Source organism: Coloeus monedula (assembly GCF_965178545.1).
Source record: "Coloeus monedula genome assembly, chromosome: 2".
Classification (NCBI taxonomy): domain Eukaryota; kingdom Metazoa; phylum Chordata; class Aves; order Passeriformes; family Corvidae; genus Coloeus; species Coloeus monedula.
This window is the reverse complement of record NC_138782.1, coordinates 11293035-11308298: the sequence shown is the minus strand read 5'-3', so window position 1 is coordinate 11308298 and position 15264 is coordinate 11293035. Positions and strand designations below refer to the sequence as shown.

Sequence of the window (15264 nt, the reverse complement as noted above, 5' to 3'; positions counted from 1 at the left end):
CTTTAGAGACAACTGTTTCAGTGCAAATACTGAGTGTAATTACAGATGGAAATGCACTCTTACAAAAGGCACATCATTGGAGGTTCTTTATAACACACACCCACCACTTGCCAGTTTGGTGCTGCCACTGATGCTGAATAAAAAAGGGTATTTACCTGTGACATCTGATCTTGGCCAATATGTCAGTGTGTTACAGAGTTGGGAAATGATTGGAATATTGCCTGTGGTGATTGTGCTGATGGATCCCAATTGATGTCTGTCAATCAGCTTGTCAGTAAATTTTTAAAAAAGAAAAAACTTCATTGGGAGATAGGTAAATAGGCTTAGTGCCCTGAGTATACATACATTAAAAAAAAAAAAAAAAAAATCCCAAACAGCTACTACATTGGCATCAGTCCGAATTGGAAGGTATTTTTGGTGCACATTGCAAATTCAAATTTCTGTCAGCAACGAAAGAGAAACCAGGATTATCTTTGAGAAAATTACAAACACTACAGGGATACTTGCCCAGCTGGTCCAAAGAGTTGTGCTTCTACTTAAATCTCAGATATCCATATTGCCTTCCCAGTAGCATTAGAGAGCTAATTTGATTTAATATGTCCATTTGATTATTATTAAATAATAATTAAATTTAAAATAATACAAAATTTATTAAACTTACAGCATACTGGCACTATAGTTCCTTATCAACAATAGAAATATTTCATGTTGCTACTACGTGTCCTGCACTTTAAAAATACAAGTTACTAAACAAGACTTGAGCTGGTTCTTTGACAGGGTGAAGGAATGAGAAGTAGAAGGGCACAACAGTATGGTTCTAATAATGAATTTCTGGTTTTAATTATTGTTTAGAGAAGCTTGTTTCATTTGAGAGATTTTCTTGTGGGAATATCTTCTGGAGGTTCAATTGGCACTTTCAATTTTTATGATGTTTTTTTCTCCCCTCAGTTCTTTGCCATTTCTAACAAAATTCTCAATGCATTTGAATTCAAGTGATCATCTTAATAAAATATTCCATTTTTAAAAGGAATCTTTTTAAATTATACATTTAAATACAAGAATTATGGGGTAGTATTGAGTCAAAATGGAAAATATTCCTTACCTTGAAGCTGGAGTTACGTTTTTATAATAGGTGTTCATGCTTACCTCTACGATTTGATTCCACAAAGTCATAAGCACATATCTAATTGCGTGTGTAGGAGGTGCTTGTTGGCATCAGTAGGATCATGTAGAAGCAGAGTTAAACATGCAGAGAAATAAACATTTGCAAAAATCGAGGCTGTTATGCCTCTGTTTAACAGAAATAATTTGACTTGGAAAATTGACTCTGTTAATACCATGTTACAAACTGTTAGAAATATGATGCATTTAGAAATATGCTGGAATACCAAGAAGCTCCCAGCTTTTCTAGTAGTGAAGGAAAACCCATCACATGCTGCTGTATGGACAAATCCAGAACAAACATTTGCTATTTCTAGAGCTACTGTCTGTAGAACATTGGCATGCCAGGGTACTTTGAAAGGAGAGAAGCAAAAATGTGTGTGAGAGTGAGAGGGGATGGGAAATAGGTATCAGGCATCAGTGGGAAATAACTGTGTTTAATCCCAGGCATCACCAGAAGAACTGAGCAGCCAAAAAAAAGGGATTGCAGCCGTACTGAGACGATCCATCAATCCGAATTCAATCCTGCTGTAGTGTTACTTTTCAGCAAGTACCTTTCCAGACAATTCTGAAACACTGTCCCCGCCTTCATTTTACAGACCCTGGGAGATACTCATAGAATTTAGTTTTATTAGCATATAAATAAGAAATTGAGATTATAAAAGGAGTTTAGGTCAAGTCATGTCTATGGGCTTTGGCTGCCCTGGACTGCTGTGCCTGTCCTTAAGTCCTTTCAATCTTCAGATGGTAATTCCCACTACCTGCAGTGTGGGGTAACAAGTTATTTATGCCACTGAATCAGCACTGACCCACTTAGCAAACAACACATCCTGGTGTTACCTTTAGTCTACAGTCAGCATGGGTGGCTTGCTACACGTTCATGCCCAGCCTGGTTTCTGCTGTCGTATGAGCATTCATCATTCCTGGTATCTGCCATGCCTTAGGCTGCCCACCCAAATCCCTGCACTGCTCTCCCTTAACTCGCTGTTCTCTGTGCTCCTCGTGTCTGTTCAGTTCCACCCATCTTGTCTCCCTCTCCTCCATAGCCAGCCTGATCCTGCTCCTCCAGCTCTGTTTCCCAAGACCATGTAAATGACAGCTGTCCCTCTTCTACCATCTGAGTTGCTTCCATTCCCTCCCACCGATCATTTTGCTGCTGTTCTGCTCCATCTGGAGTTTTGTATCAGCAAATACATAAGTCATGTTTGCTGCTGCTACTCCTATATCTAAGCACAGCTCTGTATTTATAAATGGCATAACAATCTCTCATAATAATAAACTGTCTCAAGAAATACCACACCAAAGACCATCAATGATTTTAGGCCCAATCATTTTGCATGGGGAAAGCCAGAAGAGCTTAAAAATAAATTATTCAGACCATTTCTATGTCTTATAATATTTCTATTATTTGTTATTATGGCATAAAAATTACTTCACCTAAAATGCTTTGGGAAGTTACACCTGAGCATGAGGTATACATACAGAATTTCAGGAAGATAAATTCCAGCTTTTGGAAGCAGAGTTTGAAAAGAGCTGAAATGAAAACTATTTGACCCTTGAGTAGGGAATGACATTGCAAGGAGAAGGAGAGAGCCTCCTTTTCTCAAAGCAAACAAAATATCCAGGTCTGCTGAGAGTAGGCCAGCCCAGCCCCATGTTCTGTCTCACTGTTGAATACCTACTAATATGAAAGCCAAGAGAACTTTAAAAACCCCATAATTGATTTCTTTCTTTTTTTCCCCCCATTCTTTAAAAACTAAAGAAATTAAAGAAAAAATGTAAAGTGGAAGAGTTGAAGCCAGAAGCCAGTGATGTGTGTTACTCTTTCCTTGTGAAAGGACAGTCTTCTCATCCATGTCTTAAATTTAGCATCTGCTTTTGTTCAAAATAGTGTAGGATCAACTGTGAACATTGTAAGCCCCTTCAGGAGACAGTGAAAAGGAGCTGCAGGATTCCTGGGGGAGGAAAAGCCCACATGCTTTAACTGAGTGCATCTATGCTAACAGGAGGCCTTTTAAAGGCTTCCTTGAAACACAATATTGTCTTCCAAGGTTAATCCAGGATAGTAATAATTAATTGTAAATTGAGAAACAGCTTTAATTCTTCAAAACTAGAAAAACCTGATGCACCAAGCCCACTCACTTAAAGGGCCAGCAGTAAGAAGACAATGTGGCCTCACAAAGTGGGAGGCTTGCAACTGTTGGGCCTTTAGAAATGAAAGTGAAATGGGAATGATTTTCACTCTCTCTTTCTTATAAATTTACCATCAACAAATGTTTTTAAAATGCATTTGCTTGATGGATTAATGTGATTTATGTCTAGTGTCAAGTAATCTGTGGTGGTGTTCTTTTTGGCTATCTGGACACAGTTTTTCATCAGCAGAAATCACTGCAATTACATGACCAACAGAAGGCAGAAGGTTGATCATCAGTGATAAAGCTCAAGATGGATTAGTGTCGTGTTTCTTATATCTTTGTTCCTTATCTTAAAAAGCCATCTTGAGTTCCTTTTTTTTCTGGTCCAACTCTTAGACTTTTTTTGTTTGCTTGTTTCCTGCTACTTGAGTGAGAACTATTTAAAATACTGGTAGGTTTTCTTAGTGCAAAAAGAAGGGCTTTCAAGCTGCAGTTTCATGAATAGCTGTTTACTCATAGAAGTGTCATCATTTTGAGTAACCAAAGATTTTAGTATAGTACGGCATTGAAGTATGCTAAAAATATTTAGAACAATGCCATTTGAGTGTTTTTGCTGGTTACCTTCTCTCAATCTGCTTTGCTGTGAAGATACCCTGGGAGATATGTAGAAGCCATCAGGAAAAATCAACGAGCTGGGTGTTGGATGGTGCACCAAAAAGTAGTAATGATTAAAATCAAAAATAAGAAGTAATAGAGTCAGAGCCATATTCTTCCTGTAATATTGGATGTGTTTTAGGCTTGCTTATTTTGACTGAAAGTTTCACTTGCATTCTTGAGATGCTATGATACGTAAGAAGCTGCCACACTGTGATCTTTACTTTTTCTGTCTTTAAAGGCATACGACGGGTTTGCCAGCTTGGGAATATCACGATTGCTGGAGCCTTCAGACATGGTTTTGTTAGCCATCCCTGACAAACTCACTGTTATGACCTATCTCTATCAGATAAGGGCACATTTCTGCGGCCAGGAATTGAACGTGGTTCAGATAGAGGAGAACAGCAGTAAAAGCACATACAAAGTGGGGAACTACGAAACGGACACAAACAGTTCTGTTGACCAGGAAAAGTTCTACGCGGAGCTGAATGACCTGAACCGGGAGCCCGAGCTGCACCCACCAGACAGTGGTTTGGCAGACTTTGCCTCTCAGGATGACTCTGTGTTTGTAAATGACAGCGGTGTTGGTGAATCTGAGAGTGAGCATCAGACTCCTGATGACCATTTGAGCCCAAGCACAGCTTCCCCTTCTTCACGCAGGACTCGAAGTGACACGGATCCACAGAAATCCCAGCAGAGCTCTGGAAGGACTTCTGCGTCTGAAGAAATTGGGAAGTGTAGCAGTACAGACACAACACAAGTGCAGCCTGTGTTGGGAAGGAAGAAATTGCTGATAACTGACACTTTAGACTTCAGTGACTTAGCACATGTCAGTGATCAAAAAGAGGATATGTCTCCCACAGTTGCTTGTGAAGATAACAACAAGAAGAGACACCAGAGCTTAGACAGTACCCCTGGTTTCTCAGAGCAAGAAAAGCTGGGATGGATAGGATCCACAGAGAGCACAAGAGCAGATCCCAGTTCACCTGTCACAAAACCAAGTTTATCTCCTACTTCTAAGCCTGGATACTCCTATAATATGGATACAGATCTTGCGAAGAAACCACATGCTTCTCCGAGGCAAACAGAATCTGATTCTGACAGTGATGCCAGAACAGCTGTAAATCATGCAGATCAAACTGCCAAAACAGCCCAGGTAAGACATTTATGTCTGTGAGTTAGGATGGAGGTGCTGTTCAAGTTCTTTCTCTGTGTTTGTAATTTACACCAAATCTTCGGCATAAATGGCGAGGTGAGCAGTGTATTTTTTTGGGGGGGCAATAAATATTTTGCCTGAGAAGTAGGTGGTGCTGAAAAACAGTCATTACATGAGAAACTAATTTATAGAAATTGTCCCACTGGTGATCTTTCCAATCTCTCTTCCATTAAAGAAAAGTTGTGTTCTCAGCTATCTCAGAGATGGTTCCAAAACTTTTGCCACTGTCTGTGGCAACACATTTCCTCCGAGTGTTGTGTACTGAAGCCAAAACTGGAAAAACATATCAATTCATTAGAAAACGTAAAGCTTTGAATACCTGAAAATTTACTAAAGGTATTTCAAAATCTTGTCTGGGAAGCCACAGAGTCTTGTAAACATAGCCAGGATGGTGAGGTAGAAACTCCAGACTGCTAAATTTTGCTGCTTTCCATTGAGTGGCCTAAGGCATGTTACTTCACCACAATATCATTTTCCTTTCTATAAAGATAACACTGTATGCCCACCTACCTTGCAGATTTATTGTGCAGATTTATTGAGTATTATGTATGTGCTGAGTATTATCAATAAATCATATCATCATAAAAATATGTAAAACATGTTACCACCTCCATTTGAAAAAATGCCAAAGCAGGCTTATAATTTTACCCCTCTGAAGAGTTTTCTTGAGTTTGGGCTTTGTGCCATTAGCTCTGGTAAGAAAAGAATATATCCAGTCTTCTGGTAGTGTGAATTGCTTCAAATGTTTTTATGGATTTTTTCTGAGTAAGCACCATAAAGATTCATTTTATTGCAAGAGAAGCAGTCTGTAGATGGGTGATAATGGCCAAATATTGGTTCCAGAGCCAGCTAATTCCTTTCCTTTAATCAGTGAAGTCTTGTGAGGTTTCTCTTCTTCATCATTGTATCGTCATCATCATCTTTGTGTACTGGATGAGAAAGGAACAGCTTGGCCCATAAAGAATAGAAGAGCAGGAGGAGACAGGATTTGTTCTCTCTGAAGATTTTCATGGGCAAGGGTGTAACAGGCCAAGAAAAAGCAAGTGTTGGCTTTAAAGGTAGTTTTTTGTTGTTAATTATCTGTGCATTTGCACATGGTAATAAAATCTCAGATGTGAGGCTCCCTCTGAACCTACACCAGTTGTTGGTTAGAGTAAACCACCTCCATTTCCACATGGTTGCTGCAGTAGCACAACAGGCAACACCTGCCCCAGCTCTGGCTCCTGTAAAGGCATTTTCCCAGTCTTCACAGTTGACCTTGACTAAGAAGCCAGCCCTTGGGAGCATGTCTGTCTGGGAGCTGCTCATGTTCTCATGTTGCCTGTGCAGAACCCCTTTTTGCCATTTCTGCTCTGCAAATATACTCAATCCTGTGTATGAAGAAGGGATTTTCTTGTGGATATTCATAGGTTCAGTAGAAGCAGATATTTTTGCAGGGTTTTTTGCCTTGTACCCAGCCTCTTTGTGTTCAATTTAAGTTGTAAGTGAGTGGTACCCATATAAGTAGCCAACAAAGCATTTTTTTGGTAGCCATATTTGCATACATATTAAAGTAAATAAGTAAACAACACAGCATGTTTGACATGGCTTCTGTGAACACAGTTGGGTTTTTCCACAGTTGCAGTTTAAAGGCATTAAATATTGATAGAAATTAAGTTTTAAGGGGAAGGAAAAGAACTCCTATTTACATTATAAAGGCCTATGACTTTTTTTTTTTTTACATTCTGATCATCTTTTCGTTTCTATAGAATGCTCTGTCACCTCATGAAGACATAATTCATGTGTCTCCTGACCCTTATTGTATAGGAAGGCCTCTGGCTATTAACTACTGTATAAATGTTCAGTACCCTGAGGCTGCCTTGCTGTTAATTATATTTCTTTGTTTTTAAGCAACGTATGTTGTCAAGACAGGAGGAACTTAAAGAACGAGCAAGAGTTCTGCTTGAGCAAGCAAGAAGAGATGCAGCTTTAAAGGCAGGGAATAAACAACTAACCAGTACCCTCATCCCAGCCCGCAATAAGCAGCTGAACGATGTAAGAATCATTGGCCAGTCTTGCAGTTTACAGAGTTAAAATGCATTGTATGTGCTGTTGGGGGGGCATGTCCTTGCAAAACATTTCTTCTCTGTGTTTGATGTGTCATGTGTCCTTCATTCACTTTTAAAGCCTGTTTCTCCTGGTGTTGTGGCCAACAGAAAGGTGTCTCCCACTTCCCTGGAAGCAGAAGTCTGGGAGCACCTTCTTTGATTGGCACTATAGTTTCTGGTGGGATGAAACTCAAAAGTTACTTGTTAAATGCTGGTGAAGTAATTTGTGCTATTTTTGAGTACTTTCAGTTAATGTAAGTCATTTCCTTGAGCCTCTGATGTGAGCTCCTTGCTGCTTTAGAAGTGGTGTTGCAGTGGATGGAGCTCCTTGCATCAGTCTTGTAAAAGAGTTGATGGAACGATTCCACATAATCACCAAAGTTGATTATGCTGGTGAGGGGGGAAGTGGAGCTGGGGAATGAGCTCCAGTGTTGAAACAGCTGTGGTTGCATCTCCAGTGGCTTCCATGGTGACCTGGAAGGATCCGTACTCTCTGGAGATGAAGGCTAATTAATTTTTATGCAAACTTTTGCAATGCTGGTTTTGTGATTCTAACTATTGCACATTAGAGACTGTACTGGCAACTGAGAATGTAAATGTAACTGTAAATGAAAAGTAATGATAGAGAGAAAGAAAATCTTTACAGGTTTCCACCTTTCAGAGCTCAGTCCTGAGGGGCAGATTCTCCTCTTTACAAAAATGGGATCATACAATCAAAAAATGAAGACAGTGATTTACGTGTCTCATTTCATTCTTTTAACTCTCTTGGATCCATGCTGGTTTTTCTTTTTTGTAGAGATACCTCTCTGTAGACTGACACTTCATTTTACTTTGAAATATTTTCATATACGCAGACAAGTGTTATTTGTATCATGATATATAAACAAATTTTTTCTTATTTTGTTTTTTAAGTTTTTCCTAGATATGTATATTTTAGTATAAATTGCACTTCGGACTTTTTTTTAAAATTACCTTTTCATAAAGAAAATGGCATTAGAGGAGAAGTTACTATGGCAACTACTCAGGCAGAAACAACTGTAATTAAAGTTGCCTAACATTTTTTATTACATGCTCCTATTTTCAAAGGTTTTACAACTTTGCTAGTATTTCATTGTTTGAGCTGAAATCTTCCCTGTCAGCTCTTCTGCCTCAGGGTAATATTTTTAATTTTTTTAACTTAAAAAAAACCCTGTTCAGCTATTTCCCTGTATTTGCTTGGATAAAGCATTGCTTTACCCATATTAAAAATAAATAACATTTGGGAAGAAGGTTAGATTCCCTTGAAAAATCTGTTCAAAACAAAGTGGTGTTAATACCACAGTCTTGTCAGAGAGCCTTGAAGTTCAGAAAAGTTCCTAAGTGTCAGTAAAAATTGTCTGTATGGACAGTGCCCAGGAAGAGCATCTTTTACCTTTGCTCTCCTAAGGATTGGGGCCCATTCTGATGCAGGTCATAGGACTGGGAAACAAAACTTCTCTTCTAGACTCAAACTCCTGCTAATGAAATCCGAACAGGAGTAAAAGGAGCTGCCCCACTGGCACACAGAGAAGAGATGCCCTGGGTAGGTGGCAACGTGAAGTTAGACAATAATGAAGACGGTGTCCAGGCCATGAAAACCAGCTGAAGGGTAGGAGAGGGTGAAGGGTTTTCAGGGTGAGAGTCAGGACTGTGTAGTTCAGGCAGCCAGATTACCCACGGGACCTTATTTCATTTGTTACAGAAGCTGAAAAATTAATTAGAAGCCTGCTGGAAAGGGAAGGGCAATCTTTTAGGGCAGCTTTGCAGAGCCAAAGTTTGTTGCTGCCTCCACCAGAAGCTCAAGGAGAACTGTCCTAGAAGAAATGGTCTTGGCCCATGTGAAATCTGGGCACTCTGAGCAAACTGTAATGGCACTCCTGACTTGAGTTGATTGTCACATAAAAATGACAAAAGCTCCTCAGCTCTGAAGTGTGTTGTGGAGATGTGGAGACTCTCATATTAGTCTATAAAGTTGGTATGTAATAATATACATTATATAAAGCTGTGTATAACATGTATGTATATGTTATCTACATATCCATACATGTGCATATTCTGAAAGAGGATGCATGTGTGCATAACATATATAGGTGTAAGATAAAACACATTGATTTCTGTTTTCCTTTAACATGTTTGATATTAGTAGAGATGAGGCATTTCCATCTGATGTAGTTCTGCCAGTTTTCTACAGGTCATTGCTCATTTGATAGTTAGCATATAGTACAGACTTATTTCTATTCATGGTTTTTTGGTCATTGAGGTTAATAATAAGAACTTTGACTCAAAGCAGTGTTGTATGTGTCAGTGCGCAGTAATGTGTAGTAGTGTGTTATCCAAATGAGAGTTGTGATAATGAGAATCAGCATTTAGTAGTGGAAATTGGATGAGGCTCATTTTCGGGATGGATTGAGATTCAAAAGAAAATGGTTTGAAACAGGAAGATTTAATTTTAAATAAGAAAACTTTGAAGAGATAGTTCAGGGGCAATACTTTTGAAACTCTTGAAGTCTGCAATTGCACCTTTTTTGATACCTTCTCAGAAAGAGCTTTAAGCATCCTAGTCTTTCAGACTGTGCTCTGTCAGTCACCCCAGCTAAGTGAAGCCTACAGAGTCATTAGTTACTTTAGAAAAGTCTCATCTCCTAGGCCTTGCTGTTACCACTTTCCCTGTGTCATGTGAGAACCAGGAATTGCTGCTTCCTCCGTGATCAGGTGAGAGCAGCGTTCTCCCCCGTGCGTGGGCTTGGACAATGTGCACGGTGAGGACGGGTTGTGTCACTGCTTGGGGTCAACAACAGAGAGGAAATTTCCAAATCTGTATGGCCATAAATACAGGTTTACTTGGTGTGTCACAATCTGATTTGTTTTGGTAAAAGTCCATTTTGAAAAAAACAGTGTTCCCGTTTCTCCTCTAAGCACAGAGCATAGCCTCATTTCTCCCATTTCTTCCCCCCTTGCAGCATGGTAGAAGTTTTTTCAGTGTTACGTCTGCTTATTTGGTGCTTCTCAGAAGCCTTCAATCTCAAGCTGTATGCATGCCAGACAGCATGTGGAGGTATGCATGCAGGTATTTGAAGTCTAAAAGGAGACTGCATTGATCAGAACCTCCTTGAAATCATGCTCATGGTTTGGGAGGATCATAGCTGTGTCATTAAAATTGATGCAGTCCTTTGGAGACTGGAAGAATTAGCTTAAGAGCTCTGTGAACAGAGTTACTGATCCCCTCATGGGTCCCTTTCTCTATGGTAGATTTATAAACAGCTCAGCCTTTCTGCTTGCTTTCTTGATGTACGTGTGCATGTGGTGACTCTTTTACGAGATGCTTCTGTCATTTGCAATCTGATATAGCAGCGGTAATCACTTAGCTTTTAACCAGGAGAGCCTTTTTATTAGCTTACTCATTTTTATTTAACCTGCCTTTTCTCAGGGTGAATATCACAGGGCTAGAAGGGACATATCTGCTCCCACCAGATGCTGTAAAATATCAACCTGTAGTGATGGCTGTTAGCAGCGGCAGCTTGGCTGGAATGTGATGTTGGAAAAGTGAGGAGACTGGAGCTGGGCTGTGCGACCTATCTGGCAAAGTGACAGGCTAGAGGGGACCACAATGAGTGGGAAATATTCAGAAGTCATGGGCCTAAAAGGCCTTTCCAGGAGGGGAACCCTCATCTGCAGAACATGGAGTGGAATCCTTAATTCCCAAATCTCCGTATAACTCTGCTGTCAGCAAATATCTGCAAAGGCCGTTGGCAAAATCTTATTTTCTTTTAGTGACTGGTCCACATAAATAATGGAAATTTACTGCAGCTGTCATTTACTCTCTAAACTCAAATGGCTATGGTTATGGAGTCAGCATGATTACAGAGAATGGAATTAGGAGTTAAGAAATGCACAGGCAACTTTAATTAACCTCCTTTGTGTATATGCATTATGATGTAGTCTTTAATTATGTGATCACATACTATTTTCCCCAAAGCAATTGTGTCTCATTTTCCTCAGAGGATAGAGGTGATGTAGAAGGCTGTTTGTCCAGAGGACCTCTGTGCTTTTGATTGCAGAAATTGGAAGGCGTACGACAAACGAAGCAGGGACTGCGAGGAGTGAAAAGATGAGGTCATGGTTAAGGTGCTTGGAAGAATTAAACATACTTCTGCCTTTACCTGAGTTCCTGATCAGTGCCACTAAGTTTTTTGAGCCTAATGTCTTCCGGGTGGTCGCTATTTGTTTATCCTTCCTTTCTGTATTGCTTTGAGGCAAAAGTTTGATTTGCAGATCTATTGAGCATCCAGGTCTGTCAGGGAAATCCGTTGGAGCTGTGCTTGAGACATATAAAGAGCTGTATAAAGCTCAGTATACTGAAAAAAAACCCCCAGGTTATAGGCTTCCCAGAGCAAGCACCCAACGACAGATCCTTTTAGCTGGATCTCTCTGTCTCAGTTCTCATCAGAAGAGCAGGGTAATAACTCTTCCACAGTGTGTTGTGAGAAGGGAATGTGATTAATGCCTTTGAGGCTCTTAAATACCATAGTGGTGGGCAGTGTAGAAAGAAATCAAAAAATTAACAATTCTGTCTTCAGAGCAAGATGTGAATATTGTGGTGTAAAGAATAATGCTACGTATTGATGGGTCTGCATATGGAACACTGAAAATAAACCAATGTACTGAACACCACTGGGTAGAGCTCAGGTCTGAGCTGAAGACCAGGAGATAGTGAAGGTAAAAGGTGGTGCCACCACAAGGCTCTGTTTTAGAGGATACAGAGCAGGATGAAAATTAAGATTATGCCCACTGGTTTTATTTCTGGCATCTCCTAAATCCTGTGTCAAATTCTTTTAACTTGCTTTGGTAAGGTGGACAGCTTTAGCAGGGAAAGCCATATCTAATGGAATTCATGAAAAATAGTGCTCATCTGGCAAAGGATGTGTTTTTCTCCCTACCAGGGACCACAGATCATTTCTGAAGTTATTTGCATTTTGCATGAGCTAAGGATTCCTCCTTGGTGAATTTAGGGCCACCCATATATGGATTTGGCCAAAAATTTTGCATGTTTAGCATCTGGCATGGATTCTGGGATGCAGGAGTTCAATAGCATGATACCTGGAGGCAATCACTGTCTTCTGCCTTTTGTGAAATAGGAAAATAGTAATTCTTTCTTCACAGCAGCATTTGAGTATAACTACGCTAAAAATTGTGAGGGACTCCATTTGGAGAATAAGTATTTAAATCCAGATTAATATAAAATGATGTGGAGGGGTTCGGAGAGTAATCCTGAAGCTGCTGCTGTGCTTAAGTGCAGCTGTTGCTACCCTGCTTTCTGTACAGAGAAAGATCTGGGTTTAATTATCTCTGCTACCGTTATTTTGTATTTATTCAAGCTGAATGACAGCAATAGCTGCCTCGATATGTGTATATTGAAAAAAAAGAAAGATCTGAAAGAGCAGTGGCGACTGTGTTCAAATCTTTTAGTAGATTTTGCAGATACAAAGTACTTCACCAAAAAGCTGTCTCCTCCAAGCGCACGAACACTGTGTGCAGAGGACAGAGGAACAGGCTGTGCCATGAGATTGTTTCTCCTTGCTCAGAATACTGCTTTTACTCCCTTGCTCAAAGGACTTGTTGCAGCTGTATCTAATTCATTTTTAATAAGCTCTTTCTACTTCAGGTGTCAATCTGTTGTGCCCATTACTTTTCATTTTCATAAATATTTGAGTGCAAAATGATAACTTTTCTTTTTTGCGTACACTGGGCTAGTGGAAATGGAGGTTCTTTTTAGAAAGGCTTCAGAATGTGACAGAATCTGGAAGGAGATGAGGTTTTATGATCTTTAATTTTGGTTGCATACATTTGCACAGATACAGGGTATGCTGACTACAATAAAATAAAAACAAAGCATTATTTTAAATGCTCAGAAAAAAAGTTTTAATAAATGATCCCATTTTTTGAGCATATCCTGCAATAATCTGCTGCCCCTCTGTACTAATAAGCTCCAAACTGTCCAAACTTTTCTCCACTAAGTAAACTGTAGCCAACATGAACAGAAGTGGTACTGAAAGCAAATTCAGAATTGACAGCAAAAATTGAGTATTTTAATTTGATTGAAAGATGCCTTAAACTCAAGGTAGCAATGCGAGTGTTCTTTTCTCCAATTATAATTTCAGGTTCTTGAGAGTGAATACAAAATAGCTTCATTCAGTACTTTTTTTTTCTGCATCAAACCAGAATCCCTACTTCTGTTACATTAAGGAAGGCACCCAGTTCACTGCAAGATCTTTTGTAGTCTCCTCAGTTGAAAAATAAATGTCTGTGATTGAGGTGGTGATATGAATTCATTTAAGGAAGCACTCTTAAGTTATTCCTGTCTTGTTTTTCTTTTTAAAAAAATAGATTAAAAACCGGATATTTGTTAATTAAACATCTAGCATGAATTTATTGAGGTGTAGGACTTTGCAGGTGGCAACCTTGGTCTTTTAATATTAATTGGAAAATATTGATTGAAAAAAGACTAGTCTGTCATGCTGATAATTGCAACCAGATTTAGATATGATCACTAGATCTTCCCAAGATTACAAAGAAGCAGTTACCATCTAATTGGTAAAAAGATTGAACATTATTTTGGTAATCCCTGAGCTTTGGTAACTTATTCCCTGTTGTTCATTTATATGTCTTGTCTGTATGCCACTATAAAGTGGTTAAATATGGTGTTAGCTGATAAGACTATTTACATTTCATGAGCATTCCAAGTTTTCTAGTTGTTTTAACAATATACTTTTCTTTAACTGGAGGTTAGACCTGCTGACTGAACACTTCAAACCCACAGCTGACCTGATATTTACTTCTTTATAGCGACACGCTAAGGTTGAGATAGTCTGATCTCAACTCCTTGATGGCAAGAACAAGCAACTTGTTTTATTTAACGTTCCTCAATACATGAAAAATAAAAATAATCTGTAACTTTCCAAAAAGGTTCTACATCTTTTGACTTCATATTTGATCTGTTTAAGCACTTTCTTACTACGAAGTTGTGATATTTCACTGTACAAAAATATTGCTGTAGACAAGTCCCTGATGTAGCTGGGAAAATAAATCAATTAATGCAAGTAAACTAATTTTGAAGAAGAATTAGTATGCACTGTCAGTTTTATAGCAGGAAGGATTTCCTGAATAAAGAATAACCTTTGATAATGCACGACAAATGCTGGCAGTTTCAGTTTTAGATAAAAATGCTTGAGTTTCTCAGCTGATTTTTTTTGCTGTTATTAGATGTATCTGTTTACACCAGATGTTATAGATGTATCTGTTTACACCACTTAAGGATCTGGCCTAAATATATAAATTTATTTATTATGTGGCTGTAAATTCAAGGTGCTGCACAGTCTGCAGCCATACCATTAACTCGCACGCTGACAGAAAATAGGCTGGCAGTTTATTAACGGAATTTTAAGATCATCTGATCAAAATTAGTTCCAAAATTTTAGTGTCTTCTATCCATTTATAAATATTAGCAAAAAAAAAAAAAAGATAGCTCTGTTTCAGAGCTATCCCTTTGTGTGCAGAGTGAGACCCGGGTTTCTCAGCCCCTGGAATGCTCTTTTTCTATCGCTGCTAATAGCTGTGGACGTTTTCCGTGTGGATGTTCAGTACATGCTGTTGTGAATCCCAGGATGATATCGCCATTACTTAGAGCTGTATTTTCCATTGCCTATTCTGGTATTGCTCAGCATGCACAAGGGTAGAGTTAAAATCTTTATTCATTTCATTTAAAAATGTTTCTTTTGTTCTCCTTATCGTGTTCTGGCTTTCCCAAGGATATATGCCTTGAACGAAAAGTCACATGTGCATTACTAATTGTGTGCCATTGTATTTACAGTTCCTAGTGGTGGCACTGTGAAGCTACTAATTCTTTTGCTTCACTTGATGTAAAATAATCTGAGTGTCTTTGATAGCAGTGAAACAGTATTAATTGTTTTGTACATTTCTTGGTCACTCTTCTTAG

General features: G+C 38.9%; 1 protein-coding gene across 8 annotated transcripts in view; it reads left to right on the top strand.

The window, feature by feature from the left end:
• Positions 1-15264, top strand: part of EHBP1 (EH domain binding protein 1) — a 211231-nt gene that overhangs the window by 133295 nt on the left and 62672 nt on the right. For all 8 annotated transcript variants that reach the window (XM_082303308.1, XM_082303307.1, XM_082303306.1 and 5 more), the window contains exons 13-14: positions 4192-5106; positions 7057-7200. In XM_082303308.1, coding sequence (XP_082159434.1) covers positions 4192-5106; positions 7057-7200 — 1059 coding nt within the window. The remainder of the gene's footprint in view (positions 1-4191; positions 5107-7056; positions 7201-15264) is intronic.